Below are 20,714 nucleotides of genomic sequence, written 5' to 3'. Positions count from 1 at the left end.
TTCCTCTATCCCCTCTTTTTATTATTAGGGTGTTATATGATAAAGATTTCCTTCACTTCTTCATACAAAGAGTCTTTGTCCTCTGGCCTTACTTTACCCAGATTTTCTGAGAGAGTTTAATTTATCATTACTATCTTCACTGCATCCTGGACTAAGTTGTAGACAGTTAAATAAAACATTGTAATATGGAAAGAAAAATGCCTCAAGGCAGGTTGAAACTGTTCTCTTCTCTGTCCATGTCTCGTTTTTCTATTCATCTTCATAATTGGAAATCATGGTAGTAGGTTCTGACTTTATCAGCTGAATTTATCACTGACAGATTTGCTCAATAGCTAATTAACATGATAAATTAGTGCAATTTTTGAGTTTATTCACATTCTACCCGAACATGCTATGTTAATTTACCATAACACAAGATGACAACTCACAATACTGGGTATGCTTTATTTTCATCTACTTCCATTTTACCAAAACACTGTGGGAAACTACAGGGAACACTTGTTCAATTTGATTAAAACTGGCAGATTCTTACCTTGGGTTGCAATGTAGTGACTTGGTCTCTGATATCCCTAAAACAGCAATATAGTTGGTTTGAGTACCATATTACTAACAGAGAGTGGAAAATAAAAGCATAAGGATACTACAGAATCCTTATCTCTAGACAACATTTTCAGAACAAACCAATATTTAAGAGCAGCATGGAGCTCAAAACCTAAAAAAACAGTTAATATTGAAAAGGTTTGAATGACAACAGATAAAATGAAAATAAGAACATCTGACTTGAACAGACATTGTAGTGTACTGGGAAGGAGTACTCTAGATTGGTCCCTTGCACCTAAAAGTTAGTCCTCTATTGACATTATTTCCCTAGCTGGGTACATTGGGGCTTTTATTTAAAATTTAATAAATGCCACCATTTTATCTCAACAGTTGATCTGTGTTCCCAGCTTAGCCAATATGAAAAAACACACACCTTTTGTCTTCTTCTAAGCAGAGAATCACTGTTAGGCACACAGAGGTATGTGCCCCCGCCCTAACTAATGGGGGCAGACACTCTGGTGTGTGCATAGAATTAAGGTTTTCCTGCAGTGAAATCTTCTGCTCGACTGCACAAAGTGTGCATCAGTTACAGTAGGCATGATACACACAAGTATATACACATTCTTACACACACACACACACATATATATATCTATATAGGTAAATAGATAACCCTATACAACTTAGCCTTTCCAGGTAGCTAGGTCTATGCCAATGCTAGCAGCACTACACAGTGCTAATTGTCCACATAAAAACCACAAGACAAAGAGCTACTGCTCTTGAGGAAATAATTCAGAGTACATTTTGACTAGTGCCACCCATTTAGCTACAAAGAGGAAGGAAAGTTTAGTGTTGCTGGTGAGAACACAATACTGAATTGCACAATGTGCAAATGTTAGTAACTCCAATTATTCTCTAGTTTAAGTTTTATTAGGCCACTTGCTGGAAGTATTACATTACAGGGGAGTACAAGCCCTTGGATTCCTGGTATTCACAAGATGCTACTAAAGTGACGTATTTCAGTGTACCCAAGGATTTTATATCCTTTTCCACCAATTGCTTCATTATCCTGTCTACAGTGAGAGTACCTTACTCTGGGGCTTCTGAAAAAACTTTTGAGTATCTTACTCTTGGCTTTACAAGAGACAAAGATTGCACCAAATGACTAAAGAATTTCTCCTGAAGTCCTTAATATCAAGCCACAGCTTCAAATTATGGAAGTGGAACCTGTGCTACACGGGTTTACACTCAGTAGTGCTTTTGAGAAGAAGGCAAAAGTGTCACTTAAAAATTGTAAAGTGCCAGTTTTAACTTGTAGTTTTCCTGTCTGTTTCTAATGAGATTCATTTCACTCCTAAATAAGAAAAACAACATCCTCAGGGAACTGGAATTATTAAATATCTGTGAAAGGTTTCTCGTTTAAGGCCCCAGGCAAAATATCACAGGCCTATAATTTCAGAGATTGCCATGTTAAAATATCCAAATAAGAAGACAGAAATATATGTGGAGTTAAATCTTTATATCCAGGAAAGTCAAGAGGGTCCTAAATAACTTATCAACTAACAGCAGTCAGGAAAAACTACTAAGGTGCAATTATAAAGAAAAGCAATCAAAGCCATGTATTCTAAAAATGCTTGTCATAGCTATTCCACTACCTTTCAAATTGCTTTGGAATTAATTTGAATATAACAACTTGTTTATTCCTAAGGTGTTAATTAGAGAAAAGTCATATTTCATTAATCAAAACACCTGGCAAAATTTGGATCACTTTCTAAAATTTATAATTTAATTTGTATTCTGATTACAGTACAGAATTTCAAATTTTAGAGTTTTTTTAAAAAGTGAGGAAATTTCTACATTAAAATATATATATATGCGTGTGTGGTTGTGTATATACTTTGAAATACCTAAATTAGCACCTTAAAAAAAATGCCAGCTAAATATTGCTTGTCTAAAACATAGTTAAAAACAAACAAACAACAAAAAAAAAAACCCACAAACCCAACCAACTAAAAAAATTTCGTTTTAGTTTTGTATTGCTTATACAATACAAAAACCCAACCCAAACCAAACCAAACAAAAAAAACCCCATCCAATCCACAAATGTCATCATCCTTCCTTTTTTTGCCAAACATATATTATGACTACTCCACAGGTACATTTTCAAGCAACTACAGTGCAGCATACTATCTAGCTTCTCACATGTACATGGGAAGGGGAAAAGAAAAGCTAGTACCCAAAATGACCACTAAAAAATGGGAACTGCAAATTCTCTTTGACAGATAGGCTCACCTGAGTTACCTAACACCCAATAATATTCAGAGCTAAGCTAAAAGACTAAATTATCTTTTCAAAACAGGTACAAAAAATATTCACACAAAAATAAATTTTTTAAAGGAACAGATGAGATAAATTAGATGAGGCATGCATAGTTATCAACTAATAACAGTAGAAGAGGAAAGTAATTAATAACAATATCTATATTAAATATTTACAATAGGATGCTGTTATTCACATATAGTGGTACTTACATCCCTGTACAGCCAAATCTACAGCCCAAACCAAAGTCAGATGTGAAAGAAAGCACAACAATGTCAGTGAGTACTAGGACGTAGAACAAGGAAAGTGTACATTTGTTCTTAATAAAAGAAAGCTTTCAATAAATTTGTAGCATAACATGCAATATTTTCACATAGAGAAGCTAGGAATTTGAGAGGGAGAAAGCTGTGCATTCCACTCACATCTATGTAGTTGGCATTAATGTAATCTGAAGATGGATCATCTTCAACGGGTTGCAAAATCACCCTGGAGTGGTCATCTGTAAAAACCAAGTGGTTACGGAGCCTTTTCGAAGTATGATTTTTTAAGTAAGAAATTAACGGTAAGTCATCTAGAAAACCAAAATCAGCTGGCATAAGCACATCATAATTTGCAATCCTTAAATATGAAGTGTTTACACAGAATTACAAAGAACCATTTTGTCTGAAGTCTGCAATTACTTCAAAAAACATTTACTACATTTCATTAAGTACAGCCAAAATGTATTGGCACTGTTACATGTGGTTAAAAAGACACAAAGAAACCAGGTTACTTGCTCAAAGTCCCATTTTTACATCAGCTCCACTGCTGGTAATCTAGAAAACCAAAAATGCCGATTACTGTTTCCTCACTTCCAACCCAAGCCTGCTCAAGTTCATATTGAGACATTAATGAAACCAAGACAAAGGAGTTAGCAATGCACTTGAGATTCCATAAAGAAGTAACTCTACCCATTCAGGGACTTCTCCGGCACCGTGATTCCTGCGTGTTCAATTGCATGGGTAAAACAATACAAATTGTGAATAAACAGAATCAACATCCAAAAGAGTGCCAGCTTGTTGCTGATATATGCTTACCACAGCTTGCACAACAGAGATGCAAATGTGAAATTCAGCCTGAGTTATAAAAGGAAGAAAGTTGAACTGTGAAGAACAACAACAAAAATATAAGCTGGAAAAGGCACTGTCCTGCTTCTCTGCTGCAGGTATTAAGCAGCTGTGCCACCGGAGACTTGCAAAGGAAGAGAGCACTGCCCGAGCAATACACAAGTAGAGCAATTGCTCAAACTGAGGTCACCGATACTCACATGCTATAATGTTTCCATAGCGGTTCTTTGTTCTGTTTTGATCCTTCTTAGCGACATCCCAAGAAGCTGACTGCCCCTCAAAGAAACTCTATAAATAAAAATGTTCCGAAAGAAAACATTCTGACCATTAATTTATCTCCAAAAATAACAGTTTAAAAGAACTGTCCCACCATAAAGTTCAGCTTTGCTCGCCTGCCCTGGTTACCCAGGCAGTACCATGGCACAGAAATATCTAGAGGAGAAGGGAGCCTCTCTCCCTCTGACTGCTACTGGTAAATGGGCAACTCACTGAGGAACTCCAGAGAGATTTCAAATCCTGTAATTGCCGGAAGGCTAAACTTGCTTATACATCCTTGCTAGGGAGGAATGACAGTAAACTGAGAAAGCATAGAGAGACTGATCACTCTTCTTACAAGACACAATAATATATAGCCTAATATATACTGCTTTCCATATATTAGTAAAACAGCTTTCCTTCCTACAGAGCCATCACAAAGTCTCCTCTGCCAATGTTCATGTTGCCTTTCCTCATATTTGTCCCTCTAGCCACTAGCAAAATTATTCTACATTTTTGAACTCTCAAGAGTTTGATCTCTTAGTATTGATAGAAGCAGCTTGTATTTCTCCTTGGCTTTTTCTTCATTGCCCGTAGATATTTTACAGCTGTTGTAGGTCTATGCTACTCCTTCCTTCCAGATGTTCTCTTATCCTGATCTGGGTAAGTTATCTCCAGAAAATACACAGTAGCCATGGAATCAGAACTTAATTGCACAGTCAGAAGCCCAAAGCGGGGAATAGATGTCATGAATAGTGACAGAAGAAGTATCAAGTAGGAAAACACCTGATGTGGCATCAAGGACCACCCTCCCCCCCAGCAGTGGCTGACACTTGGGCGTAGATCTGAAGTTAGGCAGAGCATAACAAAGCATATTTAAGTAAAAGAGAGGAAAAGAGAATAATATTCTTTTAAAAACCACACATTTATTTATTCCAGTTCTTATGTTTACAGTAGAGACAGCTGCAGAAAAGAGAGAAGGTTGAAAACTGTGTCAGAAGAGATTACTTACTCAGAGAAAACTCATTGTAAACCTAGCTGTATTTTGAGCAACCTTGGCAGTCCCATTCCCATCTTTACTGCATGTCCTGCCTGATATCCTAATCCCAAAGAATCACAACAGATTCAGAGATCAGAAGCAAAATAAATCTGTACTCATCTTCTACCTCCAGTGCTGGGAATTCCTTGCTTCCATTTTAACATTAAAGTTGTAAGCAGACATGCTCAGACAGGTTTAATTACAACTTCAAGATGTTACTACCCTCATAATGTCTTTACTGCTTCTCAGCTGGAGTATTGTCCTACTGAGATGCTAAAATAAATCAGGGGAGTGTTTCCAGACAATGTTTCTTGCAAAACCAGCCAGGTTAAATTCTTTAACCTAATCCAGGAGATCTGCACTAGAAATAGCTCACATAACTAATTACAGCATTTCCACTGAAGAGCAGCAACAAAAGAGTGGCAACCTCTTACAATATAGCTAAAAGATTCTTTTTATACCCTAAGGAGCACACAGGGATTTTCTACCGGCAATTGAAAAGGCTCAAACTATTGGCTTCCATTTACTATTTCACTTTTAGGTTACATATGTAAGAATCTTATGCCTGTTAATCTGGTTTTCACTGAAACCTATGACATTTAGTTCCATCCTTTTGCAATGCAATCCGAACAAAAGGCTACCCATTTCAAAGGGATTTTTCCTAGCAAAGCCCCACCACTGGAGATCTCACCTCATACTCCTCTTTAAATCCATAGCTGTCAGAGGTCTTCATTAGGTTAATATGCTGCAGGAGATCAGCCACCCTGATGGCAGGGTGCAGCTGCCCAGTCTGGTATGGGGATTCTGTGCCTTCGCAGAGATAACGAGGGACATCCAGGAGTCGGCTGGACTCTGCTGTTGCACTGTGATTTTCATCTGTATTCACAAGAAATCAGTGCATTATGTACCCACAGAGCAGTAACACCTGCTGCTATACATATCAACATCTATTTTGAACCTCTTCCTTCAAAAACATCTCTAATTTCTGAGAATGCAAAGCACTTACTCTCCAGCACATAAATACTGTGAAGTACATAAAAGAATTTAACAGCAAACACATACAAAAGTTTGCAGTCCTTCATCCAGCAATAAAGATGTCTGAAGGGCATTTTATTTGAAGCTACAAAACTTTATGACATTAATGTACTTGGAAACTCCAGATTCTATCAACCAAAATAACTTTTTAAGGGCTAATACATATCAATAGCAATATTACACCTTAAACAATAAATTAGAATAATACCATAGTGGTATCAGCACATAATTTGTCTAAAGCCAACAAAGAGTGAATTGAGAGCCCAGTAAAAAAGAGGAGCAATTATGCCACCACTTCAGAACACCACCTCCACTTAGAAAGACGAATGAGCACTACAGTGGTCATTTTAACTCAGGTCTTTTAGCAGAAAAATGAAACTTGAATTGAGTGTGCTGATTTCAGTCACAATTTTTGCCCTGTATAAGCAAAGAAGATTTTTCTAATGCTCTGTGCTACACCAATTTTCATATCAAAACCGAATGTCAAAGCTGCATGAGGTGATCATATGTTGTAAATCCCTTCTGTGAAATAGTTATTTTATTTAAATTAGTAATTATCAGATCAAATGAATTTGCAGAGGAAGAAAAATTCGATTTAAGTAGATAATGAAATGACAAGTGGGTAGCCGACCCCTTCTAAACTTCTTTGAAATAAGTTTACCATTTTCCTTGCAAAGGATCCAGATTAGGAGGCAAAAACTCAACGAAAAAAATGGACTCTCCAAGGGTTGGATTTTGTAAAATTACACCAAAATGCAAACTCCATTTATGCCTTCTGAATTTAAATCTCCTGAGAAACCCAACTCTTTGAACTGTCACACAAGTAGCTAATTTCAGTACATTTATGCCTCACTAACCTGCCTAACAACGTGAGCGACATGCAGCAGTCACTTTTTATTGTAATGTTACCCATACTAAATCACACACGTTTCAAACCACCTCAGGATTTGTAGTTCTCCCCATTCCTCACAGAATACTTACCAGTAATAGGCACTTTAACCCATTGAAGCAGCAAAAAACAATGAGTGAACAGAACATGAGAAATTTATTTCAGGACTATACAAGAAAATGGCTAAAAGAAAGTGACATTCAAAGTTGTTAAATCTTCACAATAGGTAACAATGAAAGCCGTTTAAAAAATATAAGGGCCACATTATTATGCTATCAGTGTAATGACTGGGACTTGGGAAAAGCAAAATTGTCATACTAACTTAGTGCTAATGTACACAGAATGGAGAGCAGCGTTAATAACCTATACATGAAGAAAAAGAAAACTACTATAGCTACAAAGTAATACAAGTTTCATATAAAAGAATGTGTTCTATGATTTAGAACCCATAAAATTTTCCTCTTCTCTAAATAAGGCAGAAGAAAACTGTTTTGTGATGCTGGGCCAAGAAAAGGCTATGTGAAGATGGAGTAGGCCAAATGATGCAGTTCCAAAGGAACAAGCTTACAGGTACCCAGCCTGTACTACATGGTGTGCTCAAAAGCTTGTACACTTCTCTCCACTATTTCAGTCCACTCAATGAAAATTATTACCTCTTTCAACTACCAATGGTTTGCTTATACGAGTAGATTATCATGCACAGAATAGCATTAGCAGTAGATGGAAATGCAGACTGGAATTACTAAGCTGTTTCTCAGTTAGTTCCTTGCCCTTACTGCTCACAGCAGTCTGTAACTGTGTCTGCCACAGCAGAAATACCATGGCAGAATGGCACTGAGTGGGAAAGTACCATGAGCACTTCACAAGCACAGGTTCAGATTTCAAAGTTATCTTGATTATTTGGGAGACAATGCGAAAATCAACAAGGTGAATTGAATGGTGAATGTAACAATAGCGTGTGTTAGAAAGGGAAGTCAAATACACAACTAGAGAATGGAGTAATGGACTGGAAAATGATAACTGTGATTTTAACAGGTAACTCAATACAAGTCAGCATCATGAGCACAATAACAAGGAGAAAATACAGTTCAGTTAGCAAAAACAGTAGAAGTGGGGCATAGGGGTACCTATTCCACTCAGCTCAGCATTAACACTTCCAAGAATTGTACCTGATTTGGGGCACTGCAATTTAAAAGTCAGCCTAAGAGTTGGGAAGCTGGAAAGCATTCAGAGGAAAAGAATGACAACAAATTTAGAAAACATCAGCTACAAGATGATGAGTGAAAGAGCTGAGTTAAACTCAACTAAAAGAGAGATCATTGAGGACACACGAGCCTTTCAATGTATAAAAGACTGTTTTGAAAGGACAGAAATGTGCCAGTTCTCCATATTTTCTATGAGTCTCTCAAAAGGAAATGGTTCAATTCACAGCAATGAAGATGTTGTCTAGATTAACCTAGTTAGGAAAAACTAGGGGTGAGCATTAATAATACTTTAGTAGTAACACCAAGTTAGTAGAAATTAATACTCAGAAAATTGATCTTTGGGTCCCAAATATTACTAACATGAATCAGAAGTTATCTTTACTTAGGAGGACTGAGGCACTGGAACATTCCACCACAAGAACAAAATTCTGTTTGCTACAAATTTTTAAAAGATAATGAGACATTTTCCAGAAAGAATCTGTATTATATGTAAAATGTCCCTCCTCAAAATAGAGAAGGGAATTAATTGCCCCCAGTCCCTTTAAGCTTTACTTCTAGGAATCTATTTTTCAACCTGTTTATAGTCATACCCACTTCCTGATATTTGTCTTTTATCCTAAAATAACCCCAGCAACTGACTGAAACTCAATACTACACATTGCATTTATGCAACTGAGAACTTGGGTATAAATTCTACTTTTATCTTCTCATTAAAAAACAAAAACAAAACAACAGTTCTAAAACCTGCATTCAGTGTTAGATGCAGTATAGACATAGGCAGCCTGTCCATTTCAATGTAGGTTCTTCTTTTTAAAATAAGTACAAAGCTGAAAAATTCCCCACTTAATGCCAATTAAATTATGTAATTAATATAGGTATACAGAAGTACTTGTTCAGAACATGCAAAGAAAGTTGTTGCTTCCTCTTAGATATTCTGAAAGTTTTTCCTTTTTCTATTTTTCTTTTCATTCTTATTACTTAGAAAATTGAGCTTTGGCTGCCAAAAAATGCTAATGTGGACCTTAATTTTATTTTAAGTATCCTTTAATAGACTTCTAGTTTCACATGTCAGTTTATGGGAACTCAGTTTCAAAACTCTGGGGAGAAAAAATTTTAGTATTTTCCATTTACATATTTCCTCATTTACTCTTCAGTTAGCAGTGACTAGGACTAACTTCTTAATGAGAACATAAAATAATTTTTATTCTAAAATTGTTGTCAGTTTAATTCTGAATTGATGAACTGAGTGTAGAATTATTTTCTGGCAACAGCATAGTTTTACAGAAAACAAGCTGTTTCAACATTCAACCATGCAAGGAGACAAAACTCATGCAGGAATGGATAATGAAGGACTAGGGTCCTCACCTAACACAGCTGTCGGCACAAGTGGATCATTGGGCACTGCAGGAAAACAAAGCCCATGAAGAAATACATTACCCTTAATTTGTGTATTTTTAAGAATAAAAACAATATACTTGTGTATTTTAAAGAATAAAAACAATATACTTCAGCGTATAACCAAGTGATAACTAAACTCCATTAGTTTTATTACAAGAGAAAACCAGAATGAATACTCAGTTCCAGAAAGTATCCTGAATAAAAGAGGAATGAAAGGCAGTGATTTCAGGCTTCAGAAATGTAATGACAAAAGCAAAGAGATTGTTACTGAAATGAAATAAAGAAGACATTACATGCAATTTAGTTTTTGAAAGGGCTCCTCCTTCACTATTGTTTTTTCACCTAACAATAAAGGCTCACTTTCATAGACCTCACTTCTTCCCTTTTAAACCCATCCTCTCATGTAATACTTGAACAGCTAATCTCAAAATAAAATGGTATTTCTATACAGTTTTCCAGGTAATTAAAAAAAATTATATACATTTTTACCGCTAATAGCTTTTTTAATGTGCAATACCAAAGAGATTGCTCTTAATGAGTGTAGGAAAATCACAGATACACAGATGCAGATGTCTGAATAAAATCCATAGAATTTTAGCTTTCATTATCACAACTAGAACCATGCAGAGACAAACGTGCTGTTTTGGACAGAAATGGTGGAATCCAGGACTTGGTTTTGTTCCAGTGTAGAACAAAAAATTATAATATCAACATCTCTGTGACCTAATTAAGTTCTAGTTCTCAAGAAATCTGCTTGAAAGTTTGTCACATAGCAGGAAACCCTGAAAGCTTGTAAGACTTGTCTCAGCACAATGGTCAGGGGAAACAAATCCTCCAAGACACAGAAAAATCACATACCTAGGATGCTAGAAACCGGTCATGTCCAGCTTCCTTGCCAACCAACCAGGACAGCTGTGGTGGCTGGAGCTCATGGGCTCTTGGCATCACATCAGTCCATCTGGAAGGCTGCCTGAGTGACTGGCAGCCCTGGCTCACTAATGGCCATGTAAATTCCTGATGAATTCTTAACCTGGGATCCACCATCACAGTGCATATCCAACTGTCTCTGCAATCCTGCCTCCACAAATTTCAATGCCAATAAGACATCAAACTTTGGAGACTTTTCAAACTGTTCCAGCCAAAACTGTGTAGAAAAGCCACCAGGCTGATAATAAACTCCCATTTATAATTGGTTATGAGACACTTAAAATGTCAGCACTTTGCAGCTTGGTAAGCTTCAATGAACCAAGAAATAAACCCTCGTCCAAAACCCATTTCCCTTACAACAACCAGGAAAGAAGTTAAGAGCCTTAAGAGATGTATTTTGCACAATCACGGTAAGCAGTACAGGAGATGAGAAGAGACATGGAGTGTCCTTCCCAAAAGATGGCAATTCAGAAGCAGCTCAGGCTGCTCAGGTCTGTTTAAAGCCAAGCCACAAGTCCATGGAGCTGTGAGAAGCTCAGGTTCCTACCAGTTCCCTGGCAGAATTATATCCCTTTGTAACTTATACATTAGTTTTGAAATATTCAGTCTGCCAGTGGAGTACCCTGCTTTTGGCAAGGTATGGTGCAGATGTTGGGATGCAAGTATACTGAACAGTGGTAGCTACAATCTTTAGCAGTCAGAAACCCAAACTTCAAAACTAAACAGTCAGCATGTCTACAAAAAATGAATACAAATATGGAACAAATTTGCAAATATATTAACAAGCTTGTTCCTAAACTTCACAAACAGCAATGAAAATTGTCAGCGTTTCCTTCTGTTGTAATGTACTTACTGCCAAAAAAATAGAAATTAATTTGGATTTCATATTCATATTCATTTCAGACATGGGGTTACACAGTAATATTAAATAGCCTTGTGAGGGAAAACTCAATTTCATGTTTTAACTGAGATATTCTAGAAGCATAATACTTTCCCTAAAACAAATATAGCTGCATAGTGAAAGCATATGTGAATATTTAATTAAATAATTTGGCACATTCCAGTAAGGATAACATACAAACATCCCTACTCAACCTTTTTCTCTACCAGCATTCCTGGAAAACCTGGAGCTTACAACACAATTTTCCTTAAAAAGCAGAATTGTTTCCTCTGTTTCTGTATTCACCTACACTCTCGACTATCTATCACTGTCTACTTACATCTGGGGCTGAAGTTATGTGAGTCCATAAATGTGATTGACAGGGGATCCTCTGCATGCAGAGTGCTCTGGTCGGCGTAACTCCTGTCCATGGCATTCACCATGTGGGTCATCTCCTGGCGGGTGGTTCCCATGGCATCCTTGCGCTTCTTTGCAAGTTTGCTGCCCAGCCAAAAACAAACAAACAAACAAACAAAACCCACCTTAATATTTGATGAATGTTGATGTCTACAGTAATCATTCTCTATAATCCTGAGTGACTGAAAAGTTTGACTTATTTCCCTGTGTACAATTTTTTCAGAATGTAATTTATAAAACCATGCACCCTGCTTCGAAACAGTTATGGTCTTGTGTTTTCTGTACACACTCAAATGCTGTAATGGAAGTGCTTATTTCTGTACCCTGGTAATATATTTTTTTTCCTGTGGAGTAATTACACTAATATAAACAAATTAGAGATTATAATTACATTTTAACTGAAATGACAAATAAGAAGCATGTGTGCATGCAGTTTTATCAACCATCTCCGTTTAAATATCTGTTTTGATTTTATAAATGGATAATTCATTCCCCTTGCTTGCCTTGTCGGGGAAAAGTAATTTAACCTTCTAAACTACTTTGTTAGTCAAAAAACGTATGAAGTAACAAAAGAAATGTAATTATTCAATACATATTTATATTGCATTTTATGTTAAAGGTTGTGCTGCCCATTCAATACACAAGATACAAGAGGATACCACACTATACTCCTGATACTTTGGTTCTTTGAAAAACAAAACCACCCTCATTATTCTACTCTTTCATGCAGTTTGGGAACATTACAATTTTGACATTAACGGTCTTACACTCTGACTGCATCACAGTTTAAGACAAATCTAACCCATACAACTAAACCCCTCAAATTAACAGCCAATGCCCTCAAAGTACACACTTCAGAAATATCTCTCAATTCTTCCCTTTTGATAAAGAACTGGAAATGATTCTCACTGTCTCCAGAAGTCAGATGGAAACAGATAATGTATTTTAATTATAACGTAAAGCCTACTACACTTAAAGCATATATCTCAACTAACAGGAAGTGTGCAGGGCAGCATGAAGTGCGCCTGCAGAAATCCATGCATTTACCAATAGTAACATGCATTAAACTGTTCTGAAATGTCCCTGTTTTCATCAGAAGCCATGACTACAATACAATAAATAGCCAACCTGCTTAGTTGGATAAATCCAATGTCATATGGGAGAGACACAATCATCACTTAAGATACTGAGTTCTTGAAAATGTATGTTTAAAACACAGCTTATCTTCATAAGCTTTTTCTGCATAGAATATGACCAAATTTTCTGTTAATTGTTTAGACAGTGTTCATCTTATGTTTCTCTTGACTAAAAAGACTGTCAAGTTTTAATATTCCGCGCACATTCGAAAAGCAGACAAGGATAATATTAGATACTTCTTACATTTTAGAATATTAGATGTTAGGAAGAAATTCTTTAATATCAAGCTTGTGAGACATTGACACCAGTTGCCCAGAGAGGTTGTGGGCTTCCCCTCTCTGGACATGTTCAAGGCCAGGCTGGTTGGGGCTCCAAGCAATCTGATCCGGTGGAACTTGTCCCTGTCTGCCACATGGGGGTTGGAACTACATGATCTTTAGGGTCCCTTCAACACAACCTATTCTGGGATTCTAAGAAGAATATTAATGTAAATCACCCACCATTTCCTTGTTGAGTTGTGGGAATGTTCACCAGCAAGGACCTACGCTGTTCTCTAAGGCAAGAAGTACTTCATGCTTGTGCATATTTAAGAAAATGTTACAGGGCTGTTTCTTAAGTTAGCAGTCTTGGTTCATGATGAGGGACCACGACGTAGAATTTGGAAGCACAAAGCCCTCCTGTGAATAATAGATTCTTCCACCAATCACACTCATGTCCTTATTTTGTCACATCACTCCCCCTGCCTTCTTTTTCTCCATCTACAGATGGAATAGTTGAAAAATTACAACTCAGTGACACTCACTACCAAAATCCCAAAGGTGGTCTCTAAACCTATCAATTTTTTCATCAGACTATTATGTACATAAGGGTTCTTTACCAGTTGTTAAATGAAAAATGAAAAAATCTGTTGGATGAATGTCCCCCCTAAAATACTTTATTTTATACATTTGCTCTACTCATTCTTTTTAACTTAAGAGGAGCTGGTTTAAATGGTTGAACAAATGAAGACCATAAGAACTTCCAAGAGTGAAACTGCTTGAGCTTATAACTGGTTCCCAGTACTATCAAAGCCTTTACAAAACTAGCATTTCTATTTCAAAGTAGTTTTTTAAGTTTCAAAGCCTTTCAAATAGTCTCTATACACTGAAGATCACCTTTTTCTAACATCAGCTCAGAAATGGAACAAAAAGACTATTACATCTCATCTCTCAATGATATTAAGCTTTTCTTTGAAGCATCACTTTGTAACAAAACCTGCTAGCTATGCTAAATAAATCAACAGCTATTAAGGCTTTCACGATATTAGGTTATTACAGTAGCTACTTTCTAATTCTTATGCTCTGCTTCAATGCCTAAAAGGGCCTATTGTGTTGTAGCACTGCAACCCAAAGCTGATGGGAAATGGGAGGACAGCTTTATTGTTCAACAGCTCCTGGCTCCCTTGGGGTTTGACGACTTCTTTTTTCTTTCCTTTCCTTTTTTTTTCCTACCCTCATTCAGCTAAAGGCACATGCAACCTATGCTTCGTGATAGTTAAGCAAATCATTAGGTTAAAGAACTTGAGGTTGACAGAAAGTGTAAATGATTCTCATTATCTGCTAAAGGATCCAGTTGGATGAATCTGCACAGGTGGGTGTTACAGTGGTTGGAGGGGAAAGATGCTCCATCATAGGATGAAACAGTGGGGTTAATTATCTTGAGTTGAAGCAATTGTTATTTAACAAGGAAATTATAATTTGTCACAATAAATCAGAGAATGGCAGTTAGCTAAACCAGCTTAACATTTTTTTAAGTTTGTTTAAAGAAGTTAACTAATTCTACTTAAAAATGTGGAAGGACACCATTATCAGACACCACCAGTTCATCAATGCACTCGAGTGCACTCCTTAGAAATCCTCTGAAGTCAAAAGCTATATGCATTTATTTGAAATGGAGGATGCGTGTAACTGCTTGCTCAATCACAGATAAAATTGTCACAGTCCTCAGAAAAAGTCATTTGGTCAACAAGTGTAAAGAAAGTCAGTTTTGCTTCAATGAAGCAAACCTTTATACATCCTAATGTCATAAAATAAGATCCACACTTTAAGATGTGTATGCAAAGCACCTCAAAAGGAAAAGTGGCAGACCATGAGCTATTTGTAAAAGTTTGGCATCTGCCTACAACCTGCACAGGAAAAGTGGTGCACAAGATCACTCCTGAGTTGATATGCTAAGAAAGTCAATTTGTGATTTACAGGCACATTTCACTAACTAGGAAATGGGAAAAGAGCTTTTTTTCCTTAGTGTGATGTGTTGCTGTGAATCATAATGCAAATTAAATTATGATTACAATAAACTAAAATGACAGTTATGGAAAAAACTGCAGCAGAAAGCTAAAGTCTCAATATACAGTTAGTAATACAATATCCCTTTAAAAAAAAACTAAACAGGGTAAGAATAACAGGAACAATGGTAAAAGCAAATTTTCAAGCCTGAGGACAATGAAAGGTAACTATCAATAAAACTTTGGAAAAATTATAGAGACTGTTTCTCTTTTTTAAAAAGGGATACTGCATCTTTAAAGCACGTAAAGTAGTAAGTCACCCATATTCTACTTACAGATAGTAGGAGTAAGAATAGTAGCTCCTCCTGGCAAGCAAATCACAGACAGTGGAAAAAGAGAAGCAATGGTGAATGAAAAGCGTGACTCTGTCACATCCAATAAAGCAGAGAAATGTGCGTTTTAAAAAAAAGTCGAAAAAGTCATGTTTCTTTGGTTAGCATTTCAATTTGCTCATGCACAAACTAGTCTTATTTTGCCATGCAATTAAAAATAAAAAAACAAACAAACAAAAAAAATCCCTAGCATATAAAAATGATTTTTTAGAAAGATCACTTGAGAAATTACATGCTGAGATTTCACTTATTGCCAAAAATTTTGAAAATTAAATGGATGGTATAATTTCAACATGCAGTTCAGCATAATATAATGATTACCGCCTAGATGTCATGACAAATGAACAGCTGTGTACAAATCTTGTGCAGCAGATATGCTTTTTACTTTTCAGTCATAAAAAATGAAGGTTCCATTAAGAAATACATCTAATCAGAAAACAATTTCTTGTCATTCACTTTAACATCTTTGTCAGTACACAGTTGTATACATATATGTATGCATACTATGTGTAGCTATATGAGTACACACATTTTAAGGAATTCACTTTTCCAGAAGATATGTGTGTACTGGCATATACACTGCACATTTCCTGAATGCAAACATATGCTTTCTATTTTAAAATCTTACAATTGGAAATGCTGATGTAGACATGCTAAGCATTAAAAACATGGAAGGTAAACAAATGGAAGGAAATGAAGGACATTTGGAAATAGTCCAACAATGATTTCGAAAAAAAAATGGCATTGCTTGTTAAAGATGCAGTATCCCTTTTCTTAGCTGGTTTGATTACTCCAGTAAAAGTCTGTAAAAGCTGTTAAGAGCTTCATTCAGGAAAACTTCAAACCAATTTGTACAAAATGATCAGGCAAAGCCTAAAACATCTCAAGCTCATGAACAAAACTGCTTAGTGCTCCATTTTTCAATAAAATGTAATGCTGCATTTAATCAGTTTGAGATAGCGGTGGCTGTGCATACGACTTAATAAACCAATAAAAATGCAGAAACCATTGTTTTATTGACTTTTCCATCTAATGAGCTGTGGTCAATTCAGGTACCAAAAGGGATACTACATAATGGATCACTGAATAGGTACACTACAGAGGATGATTCAGACGGATCGGTTTTCAGTCCCACCACAACTAAGTGAAGCGTGTATTTGTATGTGTGAATGTGTCAGAGTTTTTATAGCTGTTTCTGGCTTCATGATATGAATTGCCCTGGTTCACTAGATGGACTGATTTAACTCAGGAACAAAATTTTTCTATGCTTTTTGTAGGAGACCTTGACTAAAGCTGGTAATAAAAAAGTGCCCTTTTTCACTAAGGGCAGAGGGGTACAAGAATGGCAAACCAATTAAACTATTGTGATGAAAAATTGCCAAACATTAAAGCTTCATTAAGCAGGTAAGTTTCTCACCTATTTAGAGTACAAAATAGTACAGGAGTTAATAAATATTTTGTGCTTTAGAATGATGATAATTCTTAAGAGGATACTGTCTTCACAGGTTCAGGAGAAAAGGAGGGAAAAGGGAAAATTAAAAATATCACTTCACTGATATAATTAACTCACTTTCGTCTTACAATTCAGGAGTGAAAGTATGAGCCTAAAAGGACTCTGAATGGAAGAGGCAAAAAGGATAGGAAAAATGGACACATGAATTTGTTGGTTTGTTTGTTTGTTTGTTTGTTACCTGCAAAACTAGTCAACCACATCTGGAAGTGACTGACACTCTACAGTGTTAGATGGTCTCTCTCTCACACACAAACACACGTGCACACACAGAGAATTTTCTATTAAACATAAGGGGACCACTGTAACACACACTGATACTTCCCAGCACATACCTTGCTACAAAGCTACAATATAGAGATTTCCTCCTAAAAGCTGAAAAACAACTTCTTTCTTGTTTTTCAAAAGTTGTGTAAATAAAGAAGACTGGCGGACTGTATGTCTTTTTTGCATATGGTGAGTTGGACCTTTTGCATATGTGCTAATTCTCAACCACAGAGGTAAACAACAGAGAAAACCAAAAGTACTTTTGGGAAAAATCACATATGTAGCTAACTAACACAGAACACTATAAGCATACCTAATGTTTCTAATGCAGACGTTTCTTCTCCAAGTTATATATCTCCAGGGATAATTGTAAAAAGGCAATAAATTAAAAAAATCTAATGCAAACCAGTAATCATAACACATAGAATGATCTTAGGTACAATTTTAACTTGTTTCTTAATCTCTAGAAATAACAGCAAGCTGCATTTCAGAGGAATACACACAACAATTACAAAAATACTTTTTATTATAACTTCTGCAAAAGGTGAGGGAATGCAATGCACACATCATGGGAAGCAAAGGGCTCATTCTACCCAAGAGAAATCAGCTTGCACCACGCGAAGGGGAGGGAGTGCACAGAGAGAGGGGAATTAGTTTCTATACTATACCTATGGAATTACAGGGATACATTACAGACTTCTATGCCAGGCTAAAAGAGTTGCAACTACTGGGAAGGCTAGGCTTTGAAACACTGACCAAGCAATAGGATAGCACAAGTTACTACACGTAGGAGGATTGGGAAGAGGGGATAGCATTGAACAATGCCAGAAGATGGCGATATTGCTTACTGTCTAAGAAAGCACTGAAAAAAATTTAAATTCACTTAAATTAATACACTTTTAAACAATTTCATGCACTAAGGACTCACTAGATAATTTTACAGTGATGTGGTATGACTTTTAAGAAAAAACTCCGGGTTTACAAGAGCATAAATAGAGGTATAAAATTACACTATTTTGCAAGTTGGGTAACATACAGATACAAATAACTCATTAGAGCTGCATAGAGAAAATAATATTCATTAAGTAGTTAAAACACGAGAAGTGCAATAGGTTATTATTTTTCCTTTGCTTTAAAGAATAAAAAAGACTCCATGAATTTTAAGACTCCACCCACTTTAATATTCTGTATATTCTTCTATCTCCAACTTAAAAATACTTGGAAATAAATAAGTATGAGAAAATGTATAGTTATCAGACCTTATATATAAAGAAATCCTCTCCTTAAAGACATCCTAAGAATCACAGCAAAACCAAAAGAAAACACAAAGAACTAATCCAAAACCCAATGTGACCTACCAGTACTAAAACCTTTTTTTAAAGACTTGTAAGAAACATCCTTTTAAAAATTGTTTGATAGGGAGGGGAAAAAAAATCATCAGGACAGACAATTTTCTTACCTTTTTTTGACGATCAATATGACAACAAGGAGAAGTAGGATGAATACCAGAATTCCAGCACTTATTCCTGCTATTTTCACCACTCGATCTGTTTGTTTAGCTGGATCTGGAATCACCTCAGGTTCTTCTGTTGCTGCTGCTAAATGAATCAAAAAAGGAAGTTACTTAAGTGTATAAGCACTAGAGACAAGGAAATAATTTTGGGTGATAGTTTTTGAATATGTGCCTTAATAGAGTAGTCAAAATATAGACACAGGTATCATGCGTTTAAATATCTACACATATATACATAGACACACATATCCATAAATTTAACAGAACCACAGAATAAGCATAGTTGGAAGGGACGCACAAGGATCACTGAGTCCAGCTCTTGGCCCTGCACAGCACCATCCCCAAGAGTCACACCATGTGCCTGAGAACATTTTCCAAACACTTCTTGAACTCTGTCACGTTTGGTGCTGTGACCACTGCCATGGGGATCCTGTTCCAGTGCCCAACCACCCTCTGGGTGAAGATAATTTTCCTGATATCCAATCTAAACCTCCCCTGACACAACTTCAGGCCATTCCCTCAGGTCCTGTCTCTGGTCACCACAGAGAACAGATCAGTGCCTGCCCCTCCTCTTCCCCTCATGAAGAGGTTGTAACTGCAATGAGGTCTCTCCTCTGTCTCCTCTTCTCCAGGCTGAACAGACCTAGTGACCTCAGCCACTCCTCAATTTGGCTACCCCTCCAGGCCTTTCACCCTCTTTGAGACAGCAAGCATATGTGTATGTATACAGGTGAATGTGTTTATGCACCTGGATTTCCAAATAAGTTATTGTATTAAAATGCAGAAGACAAAGCAGAGACAACCCATCAACTAAACATAATTTAACTATCATTTAATGTTATTTTTTCAGATATTAAATCTGGAATATTAAACATTGCATAGTAAAAAAAGCATTAATGCACAAACAGCAAATTAAACACTTTTTTCCCAAGCCATAATGTGCACCCTAAACTGCACTTCTCTCCTCCACCCAGAGTCAGTCCACCTTTGTACATTAATTCACCTTACAGCATCTGGTGTGAGACCTGTATTCTACAGGGAATTTTGATTTTCTAAATAAGGTCATCCACAAAGCCAAGCCTAAACTCAGCAGTAGTTTTATTTCAGTTTATAGGCCCTGAAAAAACCCCACAAACCACTTTTCTACAGAGAGATGAAACCACTCTGTAACACAGATGAGTGGGCTGAGGATACAGGTTACAGCAGAGAGAAAAGCAGAATATACATGAAAGTGCACAGCCATTCAGTCTGCACCTCTTTGCATAACAGTCTGGTGTACAAAGGATCAGGAACATGAGCTTTTCCAGCCTGGTAAAAATATGAAAAATATAAATAGGTTTCAGCCAGGGTGAAATCCCATGAGATGTTTACTTGTAGAATAGAAAATGGCTTTCCAGTTCTATAGCTCCTGTTTTCTAAGGCTGTGGCCTTTCCTTCACTCACTGGTGTGAAGTGGTACATGTGCTTGATCTCCCTCTGGCCCTTCTCTCACTCTCCACCCAGTGTGCAGCAGATGCCATTTAACCTCTCCCCTCACAGCAGCTTCACGTGGAATTACCAATGCTACAAACTGTTGGTATCATCACGCCTATGTCATTACACAGAAAATGTCTTTTAGTCTG

The 20,714-nt window shown here is 36.6% G+C and overlaps 1 protein-coding gene across 14 annotated transcripts in view; it reads right to left on the bottom strand.

The window, feature by feature from the left end:
- Positions 1–20,714, bottom strand: part of PTPRK (protein tyrosine phosphatase receptor type K) — a 387,113-nt gene that overhangs the window by 17,882 nt on the left and 348,517 nt on the right. Inside the window, exons 14-24 of one of the 14 annotated variants that reach the window (XM_085055985.1) lie at positions 19,039–19,177; positions 17,893–17,934; positions 15,746–15,775; positions 11,934–12,094; positions 9,754–9,789; positions 7,276–7,287; positions 5,951–6,135; positions 4,166–4,253; positions 3,282–3,358; positions 3,072–3,089; positions 533–569 (exon numbers count right to left, since the gene is read on the bottom strand). In XM_085055985.1, the coding sequence (XP_084912111.1) occupies positions 533–569; positions 3,072–3,089; positions 3,282–3,358; positions 4,166–4,253; positions 5,951–6,135; positions 7,276–7,287; positions 9,754–9,789; positions 11,934–12,094; positions 15,746–15,775; positions 17,893–17,934; positions 19,039–19,177 (825 nt within the window). Of the gene's footprint in view, positions 1–532; positions 570–3,071; positions 3,090–3,281; positions 3,359–4,165; positions 4,254–5,950; positions 6,136–7,275; positions 7,288–9,741; positions 9,790–11,933; positions 12,095–15,745; positions 15,776–17,892; positions 17,935–19,038; positions 19,178–20,714 lie in introns of all 14 variants that reach the window. The other 13 variants (XM_085055984.1, XM_085055987.1, XM_085055986.1 and 10 more) reach the window with 13 other exon arrangements.

The sequence above is a fragment of the Lichenostomus cassidix genome, chromosome 3 (assembly GCF_008360975.1).
Source record: "Lichenostomus cassidix isolate B80296 chromosome 3, HeHo_3.0, whole genome shotgun sequence".
Lineage (NCBI taxonomy): Eukaryota > Metazoa > Chordata > Aves > Passeriformes > Meliphagidae > Lichenostomus > Lichenostomus cassidix.
The sequence above is the reverse complement of the archived record's forward strand: the minus strand, read 5'-3'. Positions and strand labels throughout refer to the sequence as shown.